The 19,654-nt window shown below is 39.6% G+C and overlaps 1 protein-coding gene across 10 annotated transcripts in view; it reads left to right on the top strand.

Moving 5' to 3' along the window:
- The window catches only part of cadpsb (Ca2+-dependent activator protein for secretion b), a 60,550-nt gene that overhangs the window by 26,269 nt on the left and 14,627 nt on the right, over window positions 1-19,654 (top strand). For 4 of the 10 annotated variants that reach the window (XM_072452427.1, XM_072452428.1, XM_072452423.1 and 1 more), the window contains exons 4-17: window positions 2,945-3,025; window positions 3,610-3,843; window positions 5,736-5,857; window positions 7,996-8,107; window positions 10,345-10,484; window positions 10,727-10,793; window positions 10,926-11,034; window positions 11,272-11,484; window positions 16,050-16,186; window positions 16,257-16,444; window positions 17,096-17,197; window positions 17,287-17,350; window positions 17,429-17,552; window positions 19,191-19,223. In XM_072452427.1, the coding sequence (XP_072308528.1) occupies window positions 2,945-3,025; window positions 3,610-3,843; window positions 5,736-5,857; window positions 7,996-8,107; window positions 10,345-10,484; window positions 10,727-10,793; window positions 10,926-11,034; window positions 11,272-11,484; window positions 16,050-16,186; window positions 16,257-16,444; window positions 17,096-17,197; window positions 17,287-17,350; window positions 17,429-17,552; window positions 19,191-19,223 (1,726 nt within the window). Of the gene's footprint in view, window positions 1-2,944; window positions 3,026-3,609; window positions 3,844-5,735; window positions 5,858-7,995; window positions 8,108-10,344; window positions 10,485-10,726; window positions 10,794-10,925; window positions 11,035-11,271; window positions 11,485-16,049; window positions 16,187-16,256; window positions 16,445-17,095; window positions 17,198-17,286; window positions 17,351-17,428; window positions 17,553-18,392; window positions 18,462-19,190; window positions 19,224-19,654 lie in introns of all 10 variants that reach the window. The other 6 variants (XM_072452432.1, XM_072452430.1, XM_072452431.1 and 3 more) reach the window with 2 other exon arrangements.

Below are 19,654 nucleotides of genomic sequence, written 5' to 3' on the forward strand. Positions count from 1 at the left end.
TCAACTGTTTTCATTGTGAAGATATTGCAAGATAAAGGTTATTTATTTCAATTAAAATCATACAGGCCTCTATTCAAGCAAGTGTTTTCCTTGCCAAGAACGCATGGCAAGATTGGGATCTAAATCACTGCTTGTTGTGGGATTTGTTGAGCCACCTTAAAACTTCAACAGACAATTATGTAATAGCAATAATGATAATAATCTATATCTATATATCTATCGATCTCTCTATCTCTCTATATACACACACACACACACACACACACACACAATTCTCTTCTATTACCATTGCTTTTATAGGTGAACATAAACAAGACGCAGAAATTGGGGAGAAAGACATGCTTCTATTGTTTCCTTGTGTCAGCTAATATAAAAGTTTCATTCATTATTAATGTGTCAGAAGGGGCCTGAATTTCTCTGCGGGGCAAAAACTAGGCTAACTGATGTCAGATGTCTCCTCGTGAAGTGCCACTCTGCCCAACATTAGCTGCTTATTTACATATGTGGGCACGTCTATAAATCTGAATAATGTTGGTAGTAAAATGTAAATTCCAGTAAACCACTCGAATGGTGAATTGGATTTCCAATATAGATTCAAAGAGGGACACATTGCACAAGCCAGAGCTCTCCTTGTGCATGACTTTAGCTTGGACAAAAACACACATCACATGAGGAAGGGCATGTTAGGATTGTCAAAAAAACTGATACTAGTTGATATTTGAACTAGATATTCATTTGAGCAGGCATCGATCCTGAAGAAAAAAATCACATAAATTGGATCAAATGTAACTTTTTCAGAATAAATTTCGATATATAAATATAAATATAAATTAGTGTAAGACCACAAAAAAGCTAGGAGAAACTGCTATTATTTTGGGTTGAAAATTACATTCTATTGTGTCAAAAAGAGTTTTTCTCTTAACATTAGGCTTCTCTTAACATCAGGCTTTTTCCTTAATATACAGTAATCAAATATTGTGTGTTTAGGATCGTGGAGAACATTAGAACGACATATAGTGTAGAAACAATGCCACATTATTATGCTAATGTTAGAATGCTTGGAGGCAAATGATTTGAGTTTTTGAGGTGAGTGAAATCAGCCTGGGTGCATTGGTCCATTGGTCTCTATGGTGATGGTCCCTGTGAGGCTGTCGTGTGCACTATCACACCCGGCTGCCATGATTACAGCTTTCAACAAACCAGGTTCAAGTTTTCATGAATGCATGTTCAATGTCAAAATCAGATCCTGTGGTCGCAATCAAATGTTCCCATTTCCAACTCATAAAAAAGAAGAAAACGAATTTGGTGTTTTCGGTATTGTAGTTGATGTCATTAATAAATTCTCAAACACTACCAAAGCTTGACACAAATGAAAAAGCCAGTCAAGTCTCTCAAATCAGCCAATTTAGCCATTTATGTATAAAATATGTGATTATAAAAGCAATTTGTACAAGTGGCAATACAAACCAATGTATTTGTTTGATTTTTGTATATGTAAAATTGGCATTCTGTATATTTCTACAGCATGAATTAATAATTTACCATTGCCTGTTTATTGTGTCATCTTTTTGTGTTATTCGATCAATGAATAATCTATATATGCCACTGATCACTTGAGTTGTAATTGGCTTTATCACCTATATCAATGTAATGAAATACCAAACATTTGTGAAAAGACAGTTCTTGTAAAGCGCACAACCGTACATTGGCTTTAATTTTGTAATGAATAGTGGTGGGTTTATATACGTTGTCCCTTTTCACACTCCTATAATTAGCATCTCTGTGGTTAAGACAATGTGAGTAGGATATATAAATGATGCTGTAATATTTTTCTTGGCTTGACTTTATGAATGAATCAATCATGTGAGGATATTTCCGCTCTGCATGATCATTAAATGGTAGCAAACGCAGTATTTTTTTCTGTCTAACAACAAAACTGAAGTAAAAAAAGCATTTCGCACATATTAGTAATATTACCAGGGCATATATAAAGGTGCAAGGTTTGGCGATGCTTAAAATAGCTTTCTGCAAGTTTCATACTGCATCAATATCGTAAATGTTGTTTTGACGAAATACAGAATTTAATAATCGTGCATATCGTTAATAGTAAAAAATAAAATGCAGTATAACTTTTTTGGATCATTTTACTGTCCATTTACATTTGTCGGTAATCTAAACCTCAACTAATACTTTTAGAGACATGTTTTAACATATCTCTGTTAAATTGACTTAAAGGCGCAATGGACGATTTTTCGGCGATTTGAGAACGCAGGCTTAAGTGCGCATCCGTGCGGACTGATACAACACACACGTGCGTTTGTTTAGTAGCGCAACGGAGCGCATCACATCTCTCGTCTCCCGTAGATTTCTGTCCACTTCTGCGTCAGCTCGAACTGTCTTTCTCCGTCTTCATTTTGCCCCGTACACTGAGGGAACTATATTATGATAGATCCATGCGCTTAGGCACCCGGAAACGTGGGGACGAACCGCACGCGGCTGCAGGTGAGCGATAGGTGTGTTTTATGATTGATACGTGGCAGGACAAATGATTTATCCACACCACGAGGAAATATGATAAAAAATTTGCTGAAAAAAATCGTCCATTCCACCTTTTTAATGAACTAAAACCGGATCAAACTAGGGACAAAACCAGGACTGATATTTTTCGTTGATATCTTCCGACACTCACTAAACTTGGAGGTCACTTAGGTTGCGTTCATACTTGTCCTGGTTTGTCTCTAGTTTTAGCTAAGTTGATGTCGACTTGGTTCGATCCTGTTCTAGTCCTGGTTTAATCCGGGTAAAGTTTAGTCCCAGTTTCCATGTGGTATTTGTCCAAGCGTGACCGCAGATCCTTTATTTTCTGTGGGACTGAACACCGCTACACATGTCTGCCCTGCTGTGTGACCTCGTTAACCTCTTGCTTTGTGTTTTGTCTCTGCAGTTGGACAACCTGGACGAGCAGGCAGCACAGATCCGTAGAGAGCTGGACGGGCGTCTTCAGATGGCAGACCAGATTGCCAGAGTGAGTCAGACTCTGCAGGAGACTCCTCAGATTCCCTTTAATAAGCCGTGTTGTATAGTTGGTAGTATGTCACTAATATGGTGACAACCTACTGTGAGCGAGCAGCCACCCACCAGCCTGCTCTCTTCCAAATGGGATGTATTCCTACTCTGGCTGCGTATTGCAATGTTTTGATTATACTCAATAATGTTTCATGATTTTTGAGAACCTCACCTACTGTATATCCCAGAAACGCTGTGTATCTTTACATTTTGGGGGTATTCAGGCTTAAAAAACACGTCTTACTCCACTTATTTCTGCATAAATCTCTAGAACGACCAAACAGAATTACTATGTTTATTTGATTCAATAAAATGTATTTGAAGGAAAATGTATGTCATTATCATTTGTGGTGACAATGCTTCTTTCTATGGATTCACTTAATCATTGATAAAATGTCAGAATCTCACATCTGCTTACAAAAATGTTTGCATAGAAATATTTAACAAAAAATAGAAACAGAGAACGTTTTTAGAGAGGACATTTGGCTAGATTACATACAACTTTGTCTTTAATTTCTTCATTTATCATTTTTTTTTTACCAGGGTGGCAAGTTCCCTAAATTTGTGTCCAAAGAAATGGAGGCCATGTACATCGAGGAGCTGAAGTCATCCGTGAACCAGCTAATGGCTAATTTGGAGAGCATGCCCGTATCAAAAGGAGGGGAATTCAAACTGCAGAAACTGAAGCGCGGACATAATACCTCCATCATTGACATGGGCCAGGAGGACGAGAACACGCTGTCCAAGTCTGACGTGGTGCTGTCCTTCACACTCGAGGTATGCACACGCTGATTGTAGAACTTCATCTCAAGGCACAAAAGAAAAAGTGATTCTGGTGGAACTACTTTTCATGAACTGCCCTTCACCCAGAGGTTTGTACAGTTGCTAGAAATGTGAGGTTTTTCCAGAATAGAAGCAAAAAGTCATTATTTGAAGGAGAAATAGTGTGCAGTTTTTCCATGTTTTTCCAGAACATAAGTAGATCGCCATTTTACATTGTGTTAATTGTAAACTGCAATATTGATCTTATGTGACTTAGTGAAAGAAACAGAACGATACAAGATGAACTCAAACATGCAGAAATCTATCAAAATGCAAGCAAACAAACAATAATCATAAACAAAACAGTCAAAATGCACTGTGTACCCTTTCTGGTTGAGGGTCCATCACCTGTTTGTCTTCATTTATATTCTCTGCCTGGAATGTTTCACAATATGGCTTTAAACATATCAATCCCCCTACAGACAAGCAGAGACACCACTGGGCAAAGTTACAGGTTAGATCTGTGGAGAGACGGTGCCACACAGGAAGAATGTATGTTTTTTTGAAGATATTTTTGAGCCGTAGAAACACCTGTAATCGAATAAACAAAAGATAAACTAGTTTGACGCAATACTGTGGAACATCAGGCAAAGAATATGTCACCATGGAGATATATCATCATGTCGACAAGCAGTTGACAGACCCTCGCCCAGAAAAAGGTACATAGTGCACTTTTAAATCATTTCTAAAACATGGAGACTAGCAGGTGGCTGACCTGCAACAGGGGAAACATTATTGTGCTCCTTGAATAGAGATTGAATAGACTCAAGTCTCACGAGCTGCACATGTGAAAACCAGCCCCTTTAACCTGCGCCTTAAATGTGAGTCATCCTATTATCAGCTCATCATCACCACTCAAAGAGGAGCAGTCGCACCTCCATGTTCTGTGCCTATGACGCTGATTGTGGACTCAAATACACTATAATAAAAGTCATTACAAATATTTTCCCAATACGCCAGCATCAAACTAAATATTCTGTTTGTATCTTATTATGCTGTTCTGATAATAATGTTTAGGATTCTTGTGTTTAGGCGTTCATATTTCAATCTTCTCTCAAATATTAATGCTCATGGATGTGTGAAATTTGAATCAATTCCTACAATTGAAACATAAATTGTAAATGAAAATTGCAATGTTTGTCAGAAAAATTACATATTGACATTTTTCTAAACTGGTTCAGTCCTACAAAACTAATACAAATACAAATTGAACGAACTGTAATATCTGTAATATCAAAATGTACTGTTACATATAATCATTTACCACTTAATTTATTAAAAAGTTAATTATTCATTGTTTATTTAAGGTACATCAAGATCTAATAATACTGAACATATTTTATACATTCATAATTTAAACTAATCAACTTTGCCTGCTGGCCAATATTGCTAATATTTTCTATTGCTAATAATACGTCACTAACTTAGTATTATTTGCCTCAAGCTGAACACTTCATTCATGTGGAAATTATGTAAAAAGTATATACGGTACTATTGTACTGTTCACAATTCATCTGCTATGTAGAATTTTTTATTCAATTTCAAAATAAAATAAAATAAAAATCTTTTCACTTTTGATGTTTTTTGTAGAGTTAGTTCCACTTGTACTGCACTGGTGAATCTGAACTAACCTTGGCCAGTCCAACTTCATCAGCCTGATCTCATCAGATCACAGAAGCTTAGCAACCATCAATAACTACTAGTTTCAATCCTAGTTTTGTCAACTGCACCTCACCTTATGCCCAAAGCTGTCGGGACAAGCTGCAGCAGCTAAGTTAAGTCTTAGAAAATGATTGGAAGTGACAGGACATGCTGGTGACTCACTGTGTGTGGCTGTGTGCTTGCAGGTGGTGATCATGGAAGTGCAAGGACTCAAGTCACTGGCCCCAAACCGGATTGTGTACTGCACAATGGAGGTGGAGGGAGGAGAGAAGCTTCAAACCGACCAGGCTGAAGCTTCGAAGCCCACGTAAGTTGTCATTTAAGCATCTTACATCAGCCTCCAAACTGCTTCTAAGTGTAATGGGACCAACCACAGTCTCGATTTGAAGTCCTATACAGTCAATAACTCATATATTAATATTTGATTATTATCTTACCCTTAATAAGTCCCAAGCATGAATAAATTTGTTTTATTCATTATTCAGAAAGGGCAAGTCACTATTCAAATCTCTGCATTTGTGACGGGCTTGTGACCTCAAAAAATGAAATGCCAAAAGGACAGACGATTCTGGAGACTGAAAGTTCAAAGACTGAAGCTTCAAGACAAGATTTTCTGTTAAAAGTGAAAATGTAACTTCTCAAAGGTTTCAATCATTTGAACCCTATTCAACTGCTATTTCTATTTCATCTATTCTCATGACCTTGAGTTCCTTGGGTAAACCTTCTTTGTTCCCTGGCTTCTTGCGCTGTGTACTCTTCACAGTACATTCAATTGAGTTCATGGTCATGGTATTAACTGTGCTGTTGTTAAAATGTCCTTCAACATCATTATAAATCGAGGAGCAAACGTATTAGTATTATTTCAGCCATTATCAAGTCATATTTCAGAGAGCCTAAGATGTGTATGAGAAAGGGTTTAGACAGAAACAGAAAGAGGCTCAATGCGTAGGTGAAAATCACATGTGCACAGGAACAACACTGTCACATATAACAATCTCGCATCTGTAGAAGACTTCAAATGCATGTATTTCCCTTATATTGTCAGTAATCACAAGTAATTTGACCTAGCTGAGCTTCAATATCATTTAGAGGAAGAGTTGTAGTTGCACAGCGATGTCAGGTCTATAAATAGAACCTAGATTGATCCACAAGGTCACCTTCGTAGTGTTACAATGGCTCCCTTCAGCTGCTGCTCGGGATGCAGGAACTGCAGTGTCTGGGCTTTGCATTCATCACAATTACAAAATCATCACAGCACATTTCAAGACAATGGAAGAAAAGAAGGAGGGAGAGCACATGTTTTGCCTGTTAGCATCATAAACCTAGATATAAATTCTCCTAATTTTTGATATTCATACCATTTTGTTTTTTGGGGTCTCCATATCAAATAAACATATCTGTTTAGTAATTTATGCATTCATTTGTTTTTTACCTTCTATGATCGGTGCAAAGTGCATCCTTGTGACTCTCTGGCTACATGTTTCCTTATCAATAAAGGTTTAATTAAGGTTTATTAAAACAATTCCTGGTCTGAATGGGATTTGCCAGCATTCATTTCAGCTTTGTAAAAATAAAAGTTGAAAAATAAGAGACATTTTGTGCCATTCTAAATCAGTAAATCGTTTTCTAATGTACATTTACAGGCCGAATGAGGAGATGAAACTGATTGATAGTGAACTATCAGTGCATCAGTAAATTGAATACTGTTTTCATTGTCTGCTATATTATATCGTCTGTTATGTCGTTTTGTCCACATGTTTTTGCCTTGCCACATTCATAGTCCAACCTCACATGAGTAAAAGTCAAAGCAACACAATAAGCAAACCAGTGGGAAGTAAGTAGGACAAATGATGTATATTGTATAATCGGATCACGGCAGGTATTTAATGAACGTTATGTCATCTTTACCCTACATTGTTCCTTTGTCCAATTTGTTCATTCCCAATATGTTTTGCAAAGATTGTTTTTTCTTTCTCGAATAAAAAGCCTGTCACCTTTTTGCTACTAAACAGAACATGCCTTACTACGCCAAGTTAATTTTAGGATCTCCGCCGTATCTTGTTCCCAGCTGACATACTCAATACCTTTCGCTGATGGGATGAGCGCTCTGTTATAGAGAAATCATGCAGGTTTAAGAAATGTATGGATTATAAATAGACGGGAGAAGGGACAGTGCTATTATTCATTGTCTCATCCACTCTCTTCTGCTGCAGCGTTCCTTTGTGTGTCATGAACTACATAAATGTATTAGCTCTCCGCTGCAATGTTAACGGCGATCCCAGCGGTGCGTAAAGTGTCAGCTGTTGTTGTGCGTTAGTGGCTGTGCGCTTGTCTCGTCCCCCCTCCTGCACCTGCACCGTTTTAATTTAGGACCGCACTGAAAACGTCGGCCTCGTATGATGTCATGGAAGCTAGCCTCACGGGACTGGATGTTGTGTGTTTCAGCTGGGGCACACAGGGGGACTTCACCACCACGCACCCACTGCCTGCCGTCAAGGTGAAGCTGTTTACGGAGAGCACCGGCGTGTTGGCGCTCGAGGACAAGGAGCTGGGCAGGGTGACGCTCCCTATTTCTACCTTTTACACCTGTTTATACAGAATACACGGGTTACAGCTCAACACGTCAGCCGCACTTAGAACATTACCACGCTCAGTCGCAAAGCAGGTTAAAAAAAAATGCCTGTGAGGTAAGTATTTAACGGTATATGCAGTAGTGGAAATAGTACTGCACGTTTGAAAGTAAAAGTAAAGTTAAATGGCTAATAATGCACTCAAGTGCTGTTTCCAAAATTGTACTTGTAAAAGAATAATTTAGAAGAAGCACAGCTCAGAACACTTGTTACAACTAAATTTGAAGGAAAATTGTTTAAAATGGTTTTAATCGGAAATAGTTAATTAAGTTGTTTTAAATCACACTTTTTCTCTGAGCCATGTCCAATCAGAGCAGGCGATGCTGTGTCGTTTTGAGTGTTTGCAGATGTGGAAAGATACAACAGTGAGGCAACAGATTTTTAAATATAACTAATTACACTTACACGCAAAATGTTTACTTAATTGCAATGTATAGTTACATTTTACTCAAGTGTAACATACATCTACTCAAAAAAGTACTGTTACTCAAAAAAATTCCTCGATTATAGTAATGTGAGGAACAATTCACAGATGTCAGTTTAAACATTCTTATAAGAAAATAAACCTGTTGTCATTTTAATTTGTCAGCTAAGAACTATTGAGTAAATTGGCCGAGTTTACACCCTAGATTACAGAATGGTCAAACTAAAGACAACTAGGTGTAATTTAGTTAAATCTTAGTTATAATCATGTAGTATAATATACTACATGATTTGTCTTCCTCACACGGCGACGCCAATAAATGGACAATATTGTGTGGAGTTAAAATTCATATTTAAGACGTGGATGTCCGGCAGAGGCCTGAGGTGTTTTCAGAAGCACCTTTGTGTCAGTCCAGGCGTATGAGCAGCACCCCGAAGCATGAGGCAAGGGGGGGCGCACCCCAGGGGGGCGCTAGTGTCCCAGCTTTAAAGTTGTGTTCGAAGTCCAGGAGCAAGAGAGAGAGTGAGAAGCTTTTTATCTGACCTTTTGAGGTGTGGCTTTAAAAAAGGCTTTAACTCTTATTGTTCCAAATTTGGACAATTTTAACTTGAACCAGCACAATGACATGTAACATAACAAAATATTGCAACACACACATCATTAGGTATTGAGGAAATGCACATTATGGCATGAACATAACACATTTCTTAAGGCATCTGTTTAACAAACATAGACCACACAGTGACGCATGGAGTCAGTTTAAATGTGAAATATAGCAATTTAAGAACGTTTTGCGAGAGTTCCAGCTCGTCCAGGGAAGGAGAACAAAGAGTGCTCCGTATGTCGTTCGCCGCAGGGATCAGGTCTTTGGAGCCTTTTGGTGAGACATACGTGTTTTAAAGGAAGTGTTGCTGTAGTGTCAAAGATCTTTTGACACTACAATCATGTTCAAGTTTTAGTGCATAGTTTAACTTGTATGTACTTTTCTCACAGCTAACACCTAATCCTGGTTTGCGTCCCTTTATAAAAATAGTACATAAGTTCAGACACCAGAGGGGACAGCAGTGCTTTATTTGTTCCCCAATCCTTAGGCAAACATTTGTCCGAGTTTATTCTCAGCAAGTTTTCTCTTCTGTTATTATCCATGGGTTTCAGAATGATGTCCTTTACATTGCAATTAACAAATGAAAGCAAAATATAATTCTAAATATATTTTAAATGGTATAAATTCCCCAAAATGTCACGAATAACAGAAACCGGAAACCCATGAATAATATGAAAACTAGAGGTCTGTATAGACACTGAAAATAAAACAGACAATTTAACCAATAATGATAATAAAAATAATAATGAACCTAAGATGGAATATTGTGTGCATATATAGAATAATTCAGAGGTTAATTGTAGCTACCTGCCGACAAAACCATGTTGTTTTAGTAAGTTGATGTAGTGGTACGTATCTTGCCGTGGCTCTGACCTTGTCTTTGCGGGCCTCTTTGATCCCCTCTGCAGCGGCGATCGCAGAAAAGCGGGTTTCCGGAAAGCTCTTTAACTCGGCAAAAAGAGATTAGGCCTCCTCTTCAGGGAGCCACAGCAAAGCGCCGCTCTCTAACACTTCCATTCTCTCACTTCCCATAAAACTCAAGGACTCACACCAGCTTCTATCAAACACTTTCGCTTTTAATGTTGGAGGAGATGGTCATTTTATTAAATCTATTACATTATGTTCTCTGAGTGCAGGTTGTGCTCCACCCCACTCCCAACAGTCCCAAACAGTCAGAGCTCCATAAGATGACTGTTACCAAGGCGTGCCCGGACCCGGACCTGCGGATTAAACTGGCCATCCGCATGGACAAGCCTCAGAACATGAAGCACTGCGGGTGAGGCCGGCCTTTCTTCTGGAGCTCCAGCTCTCACAACTCCTTGGCCTCATTTTCTAGTCACTACCATGGAAAAATACTGCCAAGTGCACTAAACCCCCTGGTGGAGGCAAAGGTGTACTTGCAGTGTTTTAAATTAGGAGCTGCTTAATGTAAAACAGAGTTATGCTTTATTTATACAAGAGCATTGAAAATAATCTTGCCGGCACTAAGATTTTATTGATGTGAATTTTGCGTTGCAGGTACCTCTGGGCATTTGGAAAGAATGTTTGGAAACGCTGGAAGAAGCGTTTCTTTGTCCTTGTACAAGTTAGTACAAACATTCATATATGCAGCTTCCTTGTTGAAGTCTATAGTAGCTGTAGTGTGAGGGCTGCTGAGTTGAAATAGTGTTTGTTGAGTCAGTCATGACTATTATAATTTGATGTTTTGTTTTATTAGGTGAGCCAATACACATTTGCCATGTGCAGCTACAGAGAGAAGAAGTCAGAGCCACAGGAGCTTCTCCAGCTGGACGGATACACTGTAGACTACAGTGACCCACAACCAGGTCTGTGCTAATCATTACTAATGAAATGTTAACTTCAAACATTATTCTCACAATTTTTCATTAAAATATTTGAAGTTGAATGAATAAAACAGCATACAAATATTAAATGCAAAACTGTGATATAACATAACAAATATAAAATGCACAAGATAAAAACCTCCTTATTTCAATGCAAGATAAGGTGTACACCGAATATACTTCTCATTATTTTGGATAACTCGTCTTGTGTGTGATCAGGTTTGGATGGGGGCAGAACCTTCTTCAATGCAGTGAAAGAGGGCGACACTGTAATCTTTGCCAGCGACGACGAACAGGACCGCATCTTGTGGGTCCAGGCCATGTACCGCGCCACGGGCCAGTCCCACAAGCCCGTCCCGCCCACTCAGGTCCAGAAACTCAACTCCAAAGGGGGCGTCTCCGCTCAGATGGACGCTCCCATCTCGCAGTTCTGTAAGTAACACCACATGTAACCTCACCATTAAAGCTCACCTATCGTAGACGGCTGTTTTCATCCACAAATCAATGTAAAGGTCGAACCCATTGTTGTCTCACGCCATGCGCTCCGCACTGCCGTCACAAATGTGCTGGTAGAACTAACACACAAGCACGCACACACAAATCACGGAATCCCATAGCATCTGATGGACCGCTACTGTTTAAGGTGCAACCCCATAAATTATAATACTGTAATCTTAAAAAATTGGCCTGTTGATGTAAAGAAAACTGATTAAGTAGGACTGACTAGAATGAAATGGGGTTGGATTAAGACAGTACAACTTTTGCCCTAACCACAGTCATGCATAGCTGTAAAGGGAAGTTGTAGCACATGCTAACCACTCTGCTAATATACCCTTAGCAACACCACTCATGTAGCAAATGTGAAGGTAAGACCATGTACAGTAGTGTGGCATCTGTACAAACTCCTGTCTGTTCAATGTGTTCTTTATCATTATTGAGAGGGAAAAAAGTAGCACTAGCAAAAGTATAAGCCCAAATCATAAATGTATTTTTTCCTTCATAACAAACGAAGAATAGATCCTGCTATTCGGAACAATTTCAAGCAAAGTACAGTGTTTTTTTTTTTTATACAATTGGCACTCTATCCAATGTGATTAAGAGCTCAGTATTCTCGTTACATACTGTACTAGTAAATCTAAAGACATGAACTGTAAGAATCTTTAACCACCTAAAAGTCTATGTTGTTTCTCCATTGGTTTCTTTGTCCAGTATGTGAGTGTTCTTGTGGTTAGTTGACTTCTCTGATGCCAGCTGTTGCCATTCAAAGCGTCCCCACAGTGGCACAGACTCTCCTCTTCCTCCCTGAAACATTGTGGCACACCACGCAAACATGTTTCAACCCCGGTGCTCTTGAATGGCACTGGGACCATAACATACACAGCCTCCTCACTCTGCTGCGGAAAGTCCATCGAAAGTGTCCCGATGGGGTGTAATTATTCTCGTTATCAAGTGTGCTGTGTCCGGTTGATATTCTGCGGTGTACAAATTGTGTTGAGGTGTTAGGTAATATAAAGCAACAGCGATACAAAAGTTTGAAGCTTTTCTTCTCTGGTTCAGCTGGTTCGCGATCAATTTGTCAATTAAAAAAAGAAACAATGAAGATGGTACAGTCAGGGTGCGTTCACACTTGCAAACACATCAAATACAAGGACTGTAACAAAGTCCGAATGCAAAAGTACTGTTTTAGATATCTCTACTTTATTCAAGTCGTTTTTTACATTGGATACTTTTTACTTTTACGTCACTACATTTGAGAGTAGGTACCTGTTTTACGACTCCATTACATTTTTGAACTGGACTTAAAAGTATAAAGTGCCTTCCATGGTTTGAGGGCTTATTTTTTGCACAATTTTTAGCAAAATTTTAAACATATACATAAAATTCACAAGACAAATTAGGAAATTCTTGCTTCTGTTGACCAAAAATCAGCACAATTCTTGATCAAAAGCATTACATTTAACGCTTTAACAGTTCGTAAAATATGTGTGAAATACGTACTTTATACTCTTTAAGTACATATTTAAGTGATTACTTCAAAACCTTTAAGTACAATTTTAAGCTTATGTATATTTTATATGTGCTACTTATACTTTTACTTGTCTTGATTATTCTTTTGCTCCTGTAACTGTACTTTTACTTAAGCAACACAATTCAGTACTTCTTCCAACACTGCTATGCAAGGAACTAAGGAAAGCTAGACCAGGCCAAAACCAGGACTAGAACCGGACCAAACACCAGTCTGCACCAGGACTAAATTGTAATCAAACCAGGACCAAACAAGTGTGAGCGCACCTTGCTGGCTACAGTGGAAAAGATTAAAATGAGTTGAATACGTTTTACTAGAGTTAACCCTCCTCTAAAGAAACGTATCCGCACACAAATGAAACACACTGTGGACATTGAATCACAGTAGAAACCGGGTGTAAATTACGACGGTTATGATGTTTTATATATGTCTGGCTTTTGACTGTAAGCCCCCGCTGTGATCTTCAGCTCGGGAGTTTGACAGTACCGAACCTTTAAAGCCAGATAAAGGCACTGCAGCAGAGTGAAGATGACACATGACGTCTTCTCTGCCTGTTCCTATTGCTCTCTTCACACTTCTCTCTCTCTCTCTTTCTGTCAATCTCTTCTCTTTCTCTCTCTCTCTTCTTTACAAAATGTCTCTCGCCACATACCCACCACCACACCTCATGTCGGTATATAGGCTGTTGTTTTTTCAGTTGTGTTTTCTACTACTTTCTCATGCTTTCTGCCTGTTACCCGTCTTGAGTGATGCTAGTAGCTGCTAGGTCAGGGTATCTCTTCTCTTCCTCCAGCCTTGTTGCTAGTCTTTATGTTATATTCTGGTTTGTTCCTTCTTACCCTGCTGTCTTCTAGCTGGACTCAAGGGTAAGTGCTTCCCTGTAGCCGGCACAACTCAGATAATCCCCGCTGATTATCTGACCAATGCAACGTTCTCTATCTCTCTGATTCCCCCTCCTCCTTTCTCTTCTCCTTTCACGTCTCGCTTCATGTCTTCTTACTAGATCTTAGTTTATTTATTTTCCCCGACGACCTCTACTCGAGGATAGAAGTATATATACGCATCCATTTGTGCCAATATAGGATGCATGTAAGAAGTTTTTGATTTCAGCAATGGTTCAAGTTGATCTTACAGCTGTTACTGCATAATTGCCTTCTCTCTATTCTCATTGGTGGGCAGATCCCTCAGAGTAAAGCCTTACATAATCTTAAAATATAGGGTACATTTCCTTTTGGCAAGCTTGTTCAAATCTGTAGTACATTATCATCTGCTTTACATCAGAGGGCTCAATCTTTTGACTTCTTTTTTTTTTTCTTTGAGAGTTGGCAAATATGTACGCGGAGTATTCTGAATGTCCAGTAGACAGAGTATAGCTTATGCCGCCCCCTACTGCCAGTACAATACTCCGGACCTATCCCATAATTAGCATTTCTAGCTTGTAGCCATAGAAATCACAGTTATACCAATAGAGCAAAGGCCAGAACTCATTTTTGTTTTTGACTGCCCTTTTGTTTGCCTGTATAGGACCACACCTGTGTCATGTGACCATAACAAAAACATTATCAATACTCTTATCCTCCCCATAAACCCCGGAGAATGTCAGCTTCATGCTACGTAACCCATGCACCAAATTGTATTGCTACCCTTTAATAGACTTCTCCAGTAGTGGTATGCCTTGTTAGAGAACCATGAATACACTGCAACATACTCCAAGTATTGTCAACTTGCAAATGCCTATAGCAAAACTTGAAGGAATGCCAGAAAAAAAAATGAAAAAATAAATATTATTGAATCTGCAAATGTGCATGGTATTTAAAAGTTAATGAGGAGTCACACTGATCTCCAGCATGTAATGATTTATCAATGAATGCCAACACTACGTGCCTATTCACAATTTATCACTCATGGGTGATTATTGACAACTGTTTATTCCACTGTAGTATTGACTTGTATTCTTGAGTGTTTTTTTTTTTCCAACCAGCCAGAGGAGAATTTCAGCCTAGTCACCTTGTCTCATAGCTCACCCCTTTAGCATTTCACTCTTTGGATTGTATTTTCATGCTCATTTTTGACCACTTTTGCTCACTTTTGCTCACAACACCTCTTCCACTCACTAATAACACGTTTTAATCTAAATGTTCTGCACAACCGCGCCCTCTACATGTCACTTTGCCCATGTTTTACCTGTTGTCTCGCGTTTTTGTGTCTCCTATATGAACTAAAATAACTTACTTACAGCTCGCACCTCTATACTAGAAAGTTCCCATCGTAGTTGCCCTTTTGACCTTCCTAAACCTGTAGGGTAGATAGATGTCACTCGATGCCTGATTTGGTCCATCAGCCTATAGCTCCCCTCAAAATAATCGCTCCGCCTTCACGCTCCAGTCATCGTCATTCACAGAGTGTTTCATGACATGGCCTGTCTCTCACGGAGGACGCCACTGCATCTCTTTACAGTTTGCCTGAATGTCCTCATCATCTTCTGTATTGTTTCCAGATTTTAATGTTAATCTATTCTTCAAATGTGTTACTACTTTGCATATTTTTGAGAGCTAGACTTAGTTTTTTCCATGGCTGTTAATGTAGTCCTACCACTACATATGTCATGTAGCAAGAATGGCAGAAGCTATTGACTACATCATTTAGTTAGTGTGCATTGCAGGTTGTCCTAGAGCACTTTTTCTCATTGTGGATTTTGACATTTTATGTAACAACAACTTCAGGGAATGAGAAAGTCTTGCATGCACATGTTGTCCAGGCAGTTGTCCCTTGTAGCATAGTTGTAGTTAACCAATCTCTTTACGCTGGCTTGACACAATGCAAGTTGACAATGTAAGCTGTAAGTGTTTATAATTTGCCCTTAGAAGTAGCCAAATAGCTCCCCTGTTTGTGCTGTGTTGAACTGACTGACTGGCCCACTCAAAGCCGTCCTCTGAACCGTGTGCTTCTCCCTGTGCCGTTGGCCGGATAGATGCTGACAGAGCTCAGAAACACGGCATGGATGAGTTTATCTCGGCTAACCCCTGTAGCTTTGACCACGCCTCCCTTTTTGAGATGGTGCAGCGGCTCACATTGGACCATAGACTCAACGACACCTTCTGCTGCTTGGTAAGATCCTGCACTCGTCCTGTTGCTTTTCAAGAATAAACTACTCTTAAAATGAACCTCTTTTGTGCAGGGATGGTTCAGCCCTGGCCAGGTCTTCGTGCTGGACGAGTATTGTGCCAGGAATGGAGTGCGAGGCTGTCACAGACACCTGTGCTACCTGCGGGACCTGCTGGAGAGGGCAGAGAAGGGGGCCATTATCGACCCCACTCTGCTGCACTACAGCTTTGCTTTCTGTGCGTCCCATGTCCATGGGAACAGGTGTGCACAAACCTCTCACAAATGCACTCACACGTCTCACAAACCAGTCCGCAGAACTAGGACAATGCACTATGATCCCACATAGAGTAGAAGCAGCGTCCTCAAAGTAAATAGTCATTCTGTCTCATTGTTCATGATTTGGTATGGTTTGTGCTTTTTTATGTTGGTATTTTGTGTTGCTTTTGTGTTATGATTTAATCACTTTTAATCACATTTTTTTCTGTATGCTTTTGTTTCTATCATTTGTTTTCCTATCTCTTTGTCCTTTGTTGACATAGTTTCTTACTTTCCATATTATTCATCCTCCCATGCGTCTGTAAAAGTCAGAGAGGGCAGCTACTGTGGGCCGCTGGGCTATGAGGCCCTCCAGTCCCCACAGAGCAGCCCAAGTCCAGACCCCAGCACTGCCAAATTACCGGCACGCATGTTCAAGTTTAGAAAGAGAAAGGATCTCAAATTTCCTTTCTTTCAAGTGCCCAAAAGGTGAGCTCAAGTTATATTTTCATGGTTGTTACTCTGAGATCTCATCATTCCTTGTGCTCTTGTGGAGCTTAAAGCTGGCAGCTCATTGCTTAGACTCAGACCAAGTTGCATAAGTGAAACCTCAACGGGACGTCTGCTCCCTTCAAATTTGTGGTGTGATCTTCACAGGCCCGACGGGCTCAGCACAGTCATCGTGGACGAGAAGGAACGCTTTGAAGACATCAAGGAGCGGTTGCGTGTGATTTTGGAGAACCAGATTGTAAATTTCAGGTGATTAGCTAATCACTTACATCTTACAACCTCAAGTCAGGCAACATTCTGTCAGATTTCTTGACTGAACTTTGTGTCCTTTCTTGTAGATATTTTTTCCCCTTCGGACGTCCAGAGGGGGCACTCAAAGCAACTTTATCTTTGCTAGAGAGGGTGTGTAGATTAGGAACATGTTTTAACAGCACTAATGAAGGGATGATATTTGCCAACCCTGTTTAACTGCATTTGCAGGTCCTGATGAAAGACATAGTGACCCCGGTTCCTCCAGAAGAAGTGAAAGGAGTAATCCGCAAATGTTTGGAGCAGGCAGCACAGCTCAACTATCAGCGGATTAAAGAATATGCCCAAATTGAAGGTAAACAGCTTATACATGTGTTATTTTATGTGCCACAGTTTACAGCCTGTAAGGTGACTTTATTATTTCACGGTTGATAATGTGTGGAAAATGACACGTTCTTACAGTAATTCTTATGTGACTTGTCATGATTTCTTTCTGAGCACGTAGTGAGCTCACTTGGCATATGGTATTTGTTTCCATATCCCAAATGACCTGTGACAGTGTGTGGGTCCTTTTGTCTCTCAGTCCAATAACTTTCTCCTTTGTTTCAGGCCCACTTTAGCTCTGTGCTGTTCTGTAGGTCAAGTTGGCTTTTGTGTAGAGGTGTGTGAGTAAAAATGCATTCAAATCCAAAGCCCTGAAATCTGTTAATTGATGTGCTGATCTGTCATTGTGACTATATGGACTCCGGCTGTGTCTCTGGCCCTTTTGGACATTAGGTGACTGGACTCCTTCTCGCCCTTTGGACAATCTCTCTCTATTTTCACCTCTGTCTGAAGATCTCGCCTTCACTTCCTTCTCGTACACGTTGCTTCCCTCCCACACTAACTAAAGAAACTGTGGGATATAAAAGCAACTGACCAGCCTCCTTGCACCGCTTGCATGTGCTTTAACACATAACATGACAGCATGGATTACACATGCAATGATCAAAAGACATTCTTGGATGTCTTATTTAAGCTCTCAGGGTGCTAAAGATACTAAGGACTTAGTATCTTTTCAACGATTCCCACTGTCACCATGAGGCCACTTTACTATAGGTGCCTCCTGAACTCAACTTCCCATAATCCCTCTCACTTGTAGCCTTCCCATGTCTGACCCTAGCTTCCTCTTGCACGGTCCCATCCTTTTTTGTAGGCAAAAAGAGGGAAATGTTTGAGCACCCTGTCTTCTGCTTGGCGTCTCAAGTGATGGATTTAACCATCCGTGAGTACCTTCATCTCCGCGTCCATGAACCTCCTCAACCTCAAATTTCTTTTACATTTTTACCTGCACTTCCAGCTCACCTCATACCCCTACTTTTCTCTTTTCAAACTTTCCGACATATAGTATTTGTACACATCAGCGTCTTTGTTTGTGAGCGTGAATGACGGGGGTGAAACTGTTCCAAAAGCAGCACAAGTCAATCAGTGGACACGAGTGAGCATGTCTGTAAGCTTTTTAATTTTGTTTTGGATTCCCATGTTACTTTGACTTGAATGCATTTTTACATTGCTTACATTGTGATCTCCTCCAGTCATTTGGTTCGGTTCATGTGTCAGTGGCGTGTTGTGCCTACCAGGTAGGATCTATCTCTACAAACAAAAACAATTTGACCACATAGAAAAGAAAGTATAGGTATTATTTTGGATACCACTCAATGTCTCGTCTGATGCCGACAGCTTTCCGTGTGTCTCCTGTGTATATGGATAAGTCCGAGCTTCTTTCTTTGTGTTTGTGATCATCTTTTTTAATTTGACTTTTCACAGGCGCTGTTTTGATTGTATGTTGTGTGACGTTTGTTGTCTGTTGCCTAGAAGCCCCACTGTCCCCGGATCAGAGAGCGGCCCCAGCAGATCTCAGTGAACCCCCAGAAACCTGACAGACAACCCTAGAGCGTGCTAATGCTAAACCTCTCCTCTTTATCTTTTCTCTCCCTCCTGTCGGTCGCTGAAGTTGAGAAAGGGCAAAAGGATCAAAAGGATCCAGGTGAAGCCATGTTTAGTTTGTGATTTAGCCCCAAGCACACATCTATGCATTTAATCTATACATAATACATGGTGATTATCGGATCTAACTGCTAACAAGCTCATATACAATATATGCATGCCTCCAATAAGATGTTATACAGGCTACACTTAACCTATACAGTACACAAAACCTGTTTGTCATGTTTCAAGCTTTCCTAACACACTATCTATGTAAGAGATTGTATTGTATTATCTAAATGACCTAAACAGTTGAAATGTTATTGGCAATATGGTAATTATAAGCAATAATAATATCTCATCTTAATAACATCTTTCTGAACATTGTTCCAAATTGCTTTACAGTGTAATTAAAAACAAACCAGCATAATGAGACAATACAATGCAACACAATTAATAATGAATAAGTAATTAAGGGATTTGTATTATTTG

This window comes from Eucyclogobius newberryi, unplaced genomic scaffold (assembly GCF_026437365.1).
Source record: "Eucyclogobius newberryi isolate DKJ021-1_F unplaced genomic scaffold, fEucNew1.0.hap1 SCAF_19, whole genome shotgun sequence".
Taxonomy (NCBI): Eukaryota; Metazoa; Chordata; class Actinopteri; order Gobiiformes; family Gobiidae; genus Eucyclogobius; species Eucyclogobius newberryi.